Source organism: Labeo rohita, chromosome 9 (assembly GCF_022985175.1).
Source record: "Labeo rohita strain BAU-BD-2019 chromosome 9, IGBB_LRoh.1.0, whole genome shotgun sequence".
In the NCBI taxonomy this organism is placed as follows: Eukaryota; Metazoa; Chordata; class Actinopteri; order Cypriniformes; family Cyprinidae; genus Labeo; species Labeo rohita.
Window position 1 is genome coordinate 373,834 of NC_066877.1, and position 11,679 is coordinate 385,512.

General features: G+C 33.9%; 1 protein-coding gene across 1 annotated transcript; it reads left to right on the forward strand.

Moving 5' to 3' along the window:
- The first annotated feature begins 1,400 nt into the window (after positions 1–1,400).
- On the forward strand, positions 1,401–10,878 carry crfb4 (cytokine receptor family member b4). Its single transcript, XM_051119012.1, has 7 exons — positions 1,401–1,699; positions 3,662–3,788; positions 6,278–6,444; positions 7,612–7,766; positions 9,069–9,210; positions 9,324–9,478; positions 9,558–10,878. Exons 1-7 carry the CDS (start codon positions 1,636–1,638, stop codon positions 9,687–9,689), a joined length of 942 nt encoding a protein of 313 aa, XP_050974969.1. The 5' UTR covers positions 1,401–1,635; the 3' UTR covers positions 9,690–10,878.
- The last annotated feature ends 801 nt before the right edge of the window (positions 10,879–11,679 follow it).

The window sequence follows — 11,679 nt, forward strand, 5'->3', positions numbered from 1 at the left end:
CAGCTGGAAGAAAACGGTAAGATTTGCACGTTTCCTTTTCAAAATACGCGCCGAGTCAGACCGTACACTGCAATAAATATAGGCCTGTCTGTTTCTATAGAAATAACTAAAAGATGTTCATCTTATCTGCAAAAAACTGCACAAATTAAATTTGATTTTATTGGTTTAAAACTACTGAAATAGACTGCTATTTGGCCAGTGGAAAAGATCAACTCTATTCTAAAATATTTTTGAAAACGATTTTAAACACTTTTGTTTTTATGGATATTTTTATATAGGCCTATTTAAGCTCTATATATGGTGATTTCGGGGAGGAGACGGGGTGGAGATGCATATACGCACAATCTTCCCCTGACTGGGATTTAAAGGGATTTTTGCGCAGATTCTGGCGTACATGGTTTTATAAATCTGAAAACTTTTGTGCGCAAGCAAAATCTAGCTTTTGTGTGTACGTAAAGTTTTAGGAAGAAAACTACGTAGAGTTTTTTATAAATGAGACCCCGATCTTTAAGCAATGGCAAGTGCGCAGTCCCCAAAATCAGTTGATACACAATAAAACATATATAGGTAATTAGCTTTCATTAGCCGGCTGTACATGCGCTGTCATTCAGAGAAACCTCGCTGCTGGAGCTACCTTTTCTAACTCTTTCACTATATATGATGGAACAAATTTAAGATGAAATACATACATTTTATCGTTATTATATTTAATCATATATAATATATAACTATTATCCAAAGATAAAACAAACATTATATATAGCCTATAGATTACTAAGACTGAACAGAATGTGATTTTTTTTTTTTTGCGTACGCGTGCTTTTAGTTGTTCCTATATTTTCTCCTTAAATTTAGAATAACTTTTAGTACGAACGTTTTAGTGAATCATGATTTGTTAGTGAAAACCTTCGTACGCAGGTTTCACGGACAAATTTGTGCGTACCCATGCTTAGTGAATGAGACCCATTGTCTTTGCGGAAATTCTGTACAGTTTAATCAAGTGATTTTTTGAAGCTTCTTCATATGCTATACCAGGGAACATACAACATACAGTCGTTACAGAATCGCAACGTCTATAAGCATTTTCTTTTTATTATATATTAGGGTTTTTTGTTTGTTTGTTTTGTTTTTGACTGGATTGATCCAAAATTTTTAATGAACAAAAAATGAAATCAATGTTGTTACTGTAAACGTATTGTACAATGTTTCCTATATATATATATATATATATATATATATATATTATTTTTTTTTTTTTTTTTTTTTGGAAATAAACAGTTACTATATGAATTTGGCAGAAACATTGCAGACAACCCATATTCTCTTTGATACACATTCTGCTGTGAGCAACTCCGCCTGCACTTCCGCTGCTGTCCTGAAACTGCGGGTCTGCAGCAGCTGCATACTATTGGTCTCCTTAACTGTTTGACACCTCCTCTCGCACGGCATTTCTTGTAAACGTACACTATTGTCGTACATCTGCGAGTGTTTTAGGTTCTCTTTCGCTTTCCTTCTAGACCTACTCAAATATAAGGAAACAAACAACATACTGAATACGCGCTCTCAAAGCGCAAACACGGTAAAAACAAACTGTCTGTGGACTTCATACAGGTGACCCTACTCTTTCAAAGAAGAATGATGGCCGTTTTATCGCGTGTTTCTCTGGTGTCATTGTTTTATATCGTCTGCGTCAGAACAGGTGAGTTTCATTCATAATAAGAGGCATTACACGAATGATATCTCTGTAATATAAAAAGGAAACTTTTAGGCTATTAGTTCATTCCATTCTTTAACACTGCTTTGTTGTTTTCAAACGTTAGTCATGGTATTAAGCAGCATGTTGGGGAAAACCTGTCTGTGCCTGACAGTAAATGTCCGCTGAACTTCCTGTTTCTGTGTTACTGGATGATTCAGACAAAAACATTCACGTCGACAAAGATTCAGACATTTTAGGAGTTACTATAACAATACTATATAATACTATAGGCTTACTAGTCGGAACATTTTAGTGAATTGTAATATTTGTGGGTTTTTATTTTTATTTTTTATTTATCACATTCTGTGTCAAATAAACCAAATTTCAAAAACTTCCCCAGCTCAGATTTTTGATTTTGCCCATATTGTTTTCTGACATGTATAGACATGTGTAGTGATGAAGGCCAATATATTAAATGCCACGGCTGAGTATTTACTGTGTAATCCACTATTTTGTAGATGGAGGTCAAAATGACAATTTTCACCTGAAACTCAGTGTCAAGTTACAGGGTGGTAAAAATGACTTCAGAAAGATGGCAGCATTATAATGTTATTTTTGCACAGAGATCTGTAGTTCTATTAGTAAAATCTGTTGACTTTAGCAGTCTTTGTTGCATTATGTGTCAATGCTGTGTCAGTCATTCACAAATGGGGAAACAGCACTTTTTAAGTTTTAAGTTCTCCAAAGTTTGCATTCCTGTAACTCAAGAAGTATTAAATGTATCCTAATGCCCTTTTAGATCCTGGGTCTTAACAAACTTCCCCTTTAACATGTTCATTTGTAAGGCCCAAAGAGATTCAGTTCCAGAGATATTGGAATTTTAATATAGCTCCAGGATTAAATCGTTAAAATGTACACTTTTTCAGTGGTCAAAAACCAAATGTGGGTTTGCAAAAATATTAGACTTCTTTTCTTTAAAAAAAGGAATGTCTGAAGAAAAAATAATGTTAAAACTAGAGATGTATCTTGCCAAGACAACTGCATTGAACATATCTGTTTGAGTGCTATTAATATTCTTTTTACAAAGTTTGTGTGCCTAAAACTCAGGAAGTATTAAAATTATCGCAATATGAGTTTAGATTGTAGTTCTGCATAAACTTTTCTTTTGAAATCTTCATTTTCAAGACCCTATATCATTCAGTCCCAGAGATATGGGGATCTTAATGAGGCTTCATTTTCAGATTGTTGAATATTACCCATTTTCAGTGGTTAAAAAACAAATGTTGGTCACTTTGTATCCAGCTGATGCTTATTTTATTTAAAGAACAATGTCCGAAGAAGAAATAATGTTGAAATTAGAACTGTATCTTGTTTCCCTCTATAAAAACAATTGCAAAGAACATACCCATTTGAGTCTCATAAATATTCTTTTTCCAAAATTTGTGTGCCTGTAACTCAAGTAGTATTAAAGTTATTTTAATGTAATTTTAGATTCTGGTTCTTAAGAAACTTTTCTTCCGGAGTCTTCATTTTTAAGGCCCTGTATGGTTCAATCCCAGAGATATCGAGATCTCAGTGCAGCTCCCAATTTAGTATCCTACCCATTTTCAATGGTCAAAAACCAAATGTAGTTTTGTGTTTATCTAGTCATTACTGTTTACAATGCATTTTGACCTCCCTCTACAAAATAGTGGATTACTTACTAAATATTCATCAATGACATTTAATATTTTGGCTTTCATCACTATACATGTGTATCTTTCTTCAGAAAAAATATTAGCAAAATGAAAAATTTGAGCCAGGGACCTCTGGTTGAGTTGACACAGAATGACCCTTGAGATCCAATTTAGGAAATATACTTTTAATTTGTTTAACATTTATTGGTTGCTGCACTTACAAGTGTGTATTGTAGTACACCGTTGTGGCCAGCTTTTATTTAAATATATGTATGTTTGTGTATTTGAGTGTTGGCAGAGAAGGTCCCAGCCCCCGAGAATGTGAGAGTGATATCTCTAAACATGGGATTAGTTTTGAAATGGGATCCACCACAAAGCACCACGAATGAACTCTTCAACTACACTGCTGAAATGAAGTAAGTTACTGGTCAAGAGTCAGGTCAGTGGTGATAAGTGCACTAAAGAAGGTTTTAACGAATGTAGGTTAGTTTGATATTCCAGAAGCAGCAGCAGCTGTCAGAGGAGATGAGACAGCTTGTTACATGAAAAAAGATATTTCATGCCTAAAGACTAAAGAAAACTGGACAAGCTAAATATTGTCACCAGCATCTAAATTCTTATATAGAAAAGAAATTAACTGCTAATGTGTTAGCCTACTACTAAGAATGGTTTCCTTATGAGATGTTTTAGCAATTATTCTGATTATCTAATAAATGTAGGTCTTATCTTTATTCGTATTACTGTAATTACCCTATAATGTTGGCGATCTACTGTTTGTTCCGTACAAATGCATCTGATTGCAGTTGGCTAGGGTCACTGAGTCTGACAAGTAAAAAATTCATATAGCTATAAAAATGTTACCACACTTTATTTAATAATAACTGACTATAAATATTTAATAAAGTGACTTGTTTAATAAACTGTGATGTTAAGCTCCCCTTCTTTCTATTTATAAAGCATATTGATCAGCTGACATATATGTACAGTATAGTGTGACAGGTCAAAATTATATACCAAAATGTTACCCCTTTCTACTCTAAGTCTTTAAGTCAATGTTCTTGAAACTCATTCAAGTGATGTAAAGATTTCTCCATTTTCATATAGGTTTATTCTTGTTTTTCCTTTTGATCAGTTTAAGTAATGTAAAACATATTTTCATGACTTGTTGATCATACCATTTTTATTTTGCACTTATGTTTGCATATTAATAAGAATTTGTAACCATTAAAATTATATTTTACTGAAATTTCCTCATGAGTTTTTTTATGCCTTCTAGAGTATTCCTAGAATAGAAGAGTTAAAAGAGAGATAAGTTATGATTGGGTTCAAATGTTTTTATGTAATCTGAAAAATGTAGGATACAAAGTGTATGAATAAATAGCCTAAATAAGACGTTTATGTAGCTGTAAATAATTTAAAGTGTTGTCATATCTGCTCACAGGTCAACCTTTTACAAAACAAACAGGAATACATACTGTAGTGTTAATAATGTTAAATGCTCAGTGTCCTACATGACTTTATGGTTTATTCATTTATTTTATTTTATTTAGTTATTTATTTATTTATTTTTAATTTACAACACTATTTCACAATCAAATACTAATTAAATATCAACAAACTACATACAATTCGAAAGGTTTATACTGCACTTTTCTAATTAAAAAATATTAGAAAGGGAGGGGCTGAACGGTAACAAGATAAATATATATTGGACAAAGGAATTTTTTACATTGAATCTGTATAAGAAAATCAGGGGGGGAAAATTGTAAGCTACAAAACATATAAATGTTTAAATTTCAGTTCTGCCTTTTCTCTTGATGACACATAATACAGGTTGTGTACTTTTACCTTGACATATTAACATGTTTAATATTTTTAATGAAGTGCAGATTCTGATATGAATAACAAAAAGCTATATAAAAACAAGCTTAATGTATAGTTCTTATTGCTTTTTGTAAATAATTAAACCAAAAAACTGGTGGTACATCAAACAATTTTTGTTTAAATGAGAAAAATAAGAGAAGCTGACACATCACATAAGTCACTTTATTATAGCATTATAGGCACATGCATTAAATAAAGAGGGGTAACATTTCAGTAGCTTTGAATTTAGCCTGTCAGACACTACTGTATTTATAAATGTAACAATGTCTAATCCATATGCTTTATTTATGTAAAATAGAAAGAAGAGGAGCTCACACATAACATAAGTCATTTTATTAAACGTTTTTAATCAGTTATTATGAAATAAAGAGTGGTAACATTTTGATAGCTAGCCTATATGAATTTTTACTTGTCAGATTCAGTGATCCTAGCCAACTGCAATCATATGCATTTGTAAGGAACAAACTGTAGATCTCCAACATTATTGGGTAATTACAGTAAATAGTAATACAAATAAAGATAAGACCTACATTTATCACATAATCGGAATAAGTGCTAAAACGTATCATAAGGAAACCATTCTTAGTAGTAGGCTGACACGTTAGCAGACAACAGCAGCATTAATGTTTAATTTCTTTTCTATAAAAAAATTTAGATGCTGGTGACAATATCTAGCTTGTCCAGTTTTCTTTAGTCTTAAGACATGAAACATCTTTTACAGCACTGCTCTCTCCTCTGACACTGATAATACGGCTTCAGTGTCTGATCTAACGTGCAAACATTTGCTGAACAGCGACTCCTGGTCACAGTTTTCACTAGGTCACCGATTTCGGCACAACACCCCTTTTAAATCCCAGGATGGCTTGTCAGGTCTTGTCAGAAAAGACACAAACGTCAGAATCAATTTAATCATAAAAAGAAAACAGTGGTGTAAAGAAGGGTTTAGAAGCAGTCTGTGTTGATCTAGATGGATGGTTATGCATTTTGTTATGTTAATTTTTGTTTAATTTTCTCCCCGTAGAGGATGGCATGAGTATGAGACAGTATGTCTAAGCAGTTCATCACTAAGCTGTGATTTCACTGATAAAGTTTCCATTTTTGGAACTTACAAACTTCGTGTTCGGGCAGAACTACTTGGAGAGACATCTGATTGGGTGGAAACTGAAGACTTATTAGTGGATATAAAAAGTGAGTACATTTTTCTACTGATATGTTTATGCTTATTTTTACTTTGTTGGCAGTAGAGAAATTTGTCATTCCACAGAAGCTCGGCTGGGCCATTCTAGCACACAATTAGAATGTTTTAGTGGATGTACAGTGCTACATTAAGTTCCCTTAAATATCACAGTTTAAGTGGTATTTAAGTACAGTGTGTTCAAGAAGGTTTTCAGGGCCCAGCTGCATAAAACCCCCTAATTCAACCAAAAATGAAAATTAAAAAAAAAAAAAAAAAAAAAAAAAAAACTGCCATCGTTTACCATAAAGTTGTATACATTTATTTTTTCTGCTGAAAAGAAGATTTTGGAAAAATGTGGGTAACCAAACAGTTTCTGATTCCCACTGATATCCATTATTTCCATTCAGTGGAAGGCCAGCAACTGTTTGGTTGCTGGACAGCTGTACATCTGTAATACAATATTTAAGATATGGAAATTATTTAAGTGGGTCTGGCAGATGACACAGAGCATACTAAAATTTAAGCACATAGTGTATGCACACTGGCTTTCTAATATATCCATGTGCACCGTGTTTTTTTTTTTTTTTTTTTTTTTTTCATACGACTTTAAATGCATCAATGCCACTTTAATTTGTAAAATTAAAAACTGCCGCTGTGAACTTAAGCACAAAGGTACAGAATGATGCATCAAGTGTTCAGGTGTTCTAGCTGTGATGCAGCTCTGCTCTTCTCCTGTTTGCTAACCGACTTTAGTATATTGAAATCAGGAAATGTAAACCAAACTGGACCAAGGACAATGACATTCTTTTAGAAGAAGTTAGCGAGGAAATAAAAAAAGGGGAAAAGACAAAGCCTGGCATAAGATAATAAAGTAATTCAAGCACACAGGAGATGTTCTTTTTTCTTTTCTTTTTTTCTAAATGTTTTATAATATTTTATTTTGATCGAAAAAATGCACCTCTGTATTCCCCCTCTTCAATTAACACAAAATTATCCCCAGTACCCTTTTTTCTCCTTATTTTTTATTTTCTTGCTTTTTTTGAAATATGATAAAATATGATACTCAGTGTATGCTTTCTGAATGCACTGAATATCAAACATTGCATTTTATTAATAATCATAAAAAGCATTTTGTGTCTCATTTTTTCAATTTTATTATATGTGTTTTATTTTGGCAGCTGATATTAGTGCTCCTCATGTAGAACTGAGAAGCAGAAAAGGACAAACAGAAGTTGATATCACTGATCCTCCTATGAAAAAAAGGAATTTGAGGGATGTCTTTGGGAATATTTCTTATCTCATCCGTTTCTGGAAAAATGGAGAAACAAAAAAGGTAATGAATGCATTGGTGTCTCTGTTTTTGTGCCTCAAAGCAAAACCACCTTTTGGGACCCCACAACACACCATTCAGCCTGTACTCTACCACAAGAAAACGACCCACCCCCCCATTACCAGAATACTGCTAATATAATTACGTGTTTTCATAGTTTGTTCCTGTAGACATTCACATTTGTTATAAACTTGGCAGTCACCGCATTTACTGTTTAATTTAGTCAGAATTTAAAATATGCATGAGTTTGGTGAAAATATCAGTTTCTATAACTTAAGAGCAAATCTTACTTCACATGCACTTAGTTCTGTCTGTGGACTTTTACCCCAGTTTACATGTGGGTCTATGCTTGGTTGATTTAACTTAGAGTAGTTATACAGTAAATGCTGGAAAATAGTGGGCCGTTTGAAAGTGCTCAGGATAAATGGCTGATGGGGCTTTGTGTGGGCCAATCAAACTCTTCCACCCCAAACTCATCCAACTATGTTTTTATGGACCTTGCTTTTTGCACTGGAATAGAAAAGGGCCTTCCTCGAACTGTTCCTACAAATTTTAAAGCATAGCATTGTCCAAAATGTCTTGATATGAACCATTAAGATTTCCCTTCACTGGAAGTAAGGGGCCGAGCCCAACCCTTTGAAAAACAGACTACACTGAAAAAAACAAAACTCAATTTGTTGAGTTTTGTTATCTGTTTTATTTGTTATCTGCTGCCTTAAAATTTCAGTCAACTCAAATAAGTTCAGTCAACTTGAAATGTTAAGATGTGACAACTAAGTGACAACTTTGATATTTGACTAAAAATTTGGTTTGTTAAACCTAAAAGCTGGGTATGTTATGCAGCTGCCTTCAAATTAAATCAACTCAAATATCCAAGTTGACTTAACATTTCAAGTTGACTGGACTTTTTTTGAGCTGGCTGAACTTAAAATTTTAAGGCAGCAGGGTAACAAATTATTTTAAGTTGACTCAACAAATAGTTTTTTTTACAGTGTACAGTTGGCACAATGCAAGCAGGTAAAGTTTTACTGCCATTTGCCTAGCCCAGATTTACGCATCTGACTACCAATCATGAATTATCATTCCACAGAACAGGCACACTACTCCATCCAATGCTTAGCATTGTACTAGGTGATGTGAGGTTTGCATGCAGCTGCTTAGCCATGGATGCCCATTCTGTGGAGCTCCTGCTGAACTGTTTCCAATCTGAAAACACATTTCTTCCTTCAAAAGCAAACGAAAAACCACAAGACATTTTTGTTATATCAGTCACATCGTCATGACATTTCCTGACATTTTCTACAGGAAGAACTAATAAGGGAGCAGAACAGAGTTATGTTACCAAGACTGGAGCCTCTCGTAAACTACTGTGTTGAAGTAGAGATTTTGTATTTAAACAAGAAAAGTCAGACCAGCAACATGACCTGTTTGAACAACACGCCCAGCGGTAAGCAAACTTATGTTTGTGGTGTTATATGCATTTAATGTTTTATTGTGATGATTACATCTTTATTCTCTTAATCTCAGCATCCTGTAATACTCCATTTTATGTCTGTTCAGATGAAGTAGAGCCCTATATGATAATAGTTGTGCTCGTGGTCAGTTTTCTGGTGGTGTTAGTCGCTGTTGTCATGATCTTTCTGGCTGTGTGGTATGGCTACAAAGGATGCAGAATTATGTTCCCTGATACTGACCTGCCAGAGGACCTAAAAAAGGTGATGAAAGAATAAGAGAGGCAAAGACTAGTGAACTAGAATAGTGTTACTGACTTTCCCTCTGTCTGTTCTCTTAAAGTTTTTGTCACAACGGTCCCAGTCTTCAATACTTTCAGCCATGCGGGAGAACACGCCGGTGAAGGAGCACTTTTGTGAGCTGAGGATATTGCACAAAGAGCCAAACAGCTCTCAGGACAATCAACAGATATAAGGACTGGTCGGGATTCAGGCACATAAGAATGAGTGTTTTATAGGAGCAGATGTAAAACAGAACAGTGACGAGAAAACTGAAATTATAACAGAACAGAAGCCTTTGCTCACTGAAATGAGACTGTAGTAATACCTGTAATATAATCAGTGGTTACTGTTTATTTTGCCAACTTTTGCCAAAAAAACACAAAACAAAACATGGACAAGCTACCATCGTTAAGACATGTCAGCTGTGTTGTAGCTATGGCTAGGCTGACAATCTTCATTTTGATGAACTAATATAGATTCTTAAATCCCAAGAATCTCTCTTTTAATATATACTGTTTTGTAGTTGATGCATGAACAAAAACTTCACTAAACATTATTTATAGTGACCACCCATTTTATCTAATAATTATAATTATCTTACCACCCAGTAATCACAAAAAGCTTTGTTACAATTAAATTAATAAATGTCATATTAACACTCTCATTTTCCCAGCTAATGTAAACTGATCATCTTTCTCTTTACTAGCCTACTAGTTATCAGAATCAGAATCAGAATTAGCTTTATTCGCCAGGTGTGCGCAAACATTTGTTGTGGTTTTTTAAGGTGCTCCTAGTACATACATGCATACATATCTGACATGAGAACAGAAAAAACATTTAAATAAAAACTTAAAATAAATAATAATGTGTACGAATCTGGAACAGAAGATTGATGTACAGATTTGTGCATTATTTACTCTATTTACAGCTGTATAAATGAGATGTGCATATGTATTTACATAATAATACCAGAGAAAGAGGCAATAAATAGAGATGCAGAAAAATTACAGAAATGAATTGCAGAACACAGGTAATGATTCATGTTTCAGCAGTTTAAGCTGGAAATCTTAGGCATAAAAACAGGAAAACCTGTTTTTATGCCTAAGATGTACTACTGCTCAGGGATCTGTAGCATCTGCCCGAGGGGAGAAGTGCAAACAGGTTGTGTCCGGGGTGAGAGGGGTCTTTGATGATGTTTCCTGCCCGTTTCTTCACTCAGAAGTTGTACAAATCCTGAAGGTTGGGCAGGTGCACACCAATGATCCTTTCTGTTGTCCTAGTCCGTTGCAGTCTTCTTATATCTGATTTGCTGGCTGCCCCAAACCAGTTATAGAAGAGCAACAAACTGACTCAATAACAGCTGAATAAAACTGTCATCAGTGCCTGTGGTAGATTGAATTTTTTTTAGTTAACGAAGGAAGTACTAAAATGTCAAGTAAAATGTCTGAATGTTCAAATCCTGGCAAAAGGTTATCTGGTGTGCTATTTCTTACGTCCAAGAGCTTGTTTCTACTGTAGCCGATCGGAAAAACCTTGCTTAAGACATGACAAACAAACAAAAACAGTAAAAGTACAGAGGAGCAACAAACCGAGGCAGCCATGTGCGGCGCCATCTTGCATTGCAATTATAGCAATAAATAAACATGAATGGACATTAGAAGGTATGTTGAACGAAACGGTACATCTTGAAAACACTTGGTCAATGTTTCAAACATTGTAAACTGTAAACTGTCATTGTTCACAACAGCTTTCATGCTGTTTTAAAGATGATAAAATGGCATAAGTTTGTTACTAATTTTTTTAAGCAAACAAGCAAAAAAAAAGTTTTTTTTTTCCTTTTTGCATTGCCATTCAATTAGTCAACAATCATTTAGAAATACATGCCTGTGAAAAATACATGGTAAAATGTTCTGTAACAGGCAGCACTTTCATGCTGTTTATAACAACCAGAGGTTCCTTTCACAAAAATTCAATTAAAAAAAGAAACAAATATGTACATAGCCATTCAATAAGACATTTTTTGAGCTTGCTCTGTTGTACTCTGGTGTTTTTTTATAAGTTTTTAATAGTACAATTATTATTGTTTAGTTCAAGGTTTTGCTTGCAGTTTTTTGTAATTATTTGTGAAATTCACTAGAAATTTTGAATGACCAAAAACCAAAAGCCATGTTTAGCATCAAAAC

Coding starts and splice junctions, on each gene's coding strand:
- crfb4 (XM_051119012.1), top strand. CDS start 1,636: ATGATGGCCGTTTTATCGCGTGTTTCTCTGGTGTCATTGTTTTATATC. Junction 9,211..9,323: donor TTTGAACAACACGCCCAGCG/GTAAGCAAACTT, acceptor ATGTCTGTTCAG/ATGAAGTAGAGCCCTATATG. Junction 9,479..9,557: donor TGCCAGAGGACCTAAAAAAG/GTGATGAAAGAA, acceptor GTTCTCTTAAAG/TTTTTGTCACAACGGTCCCA.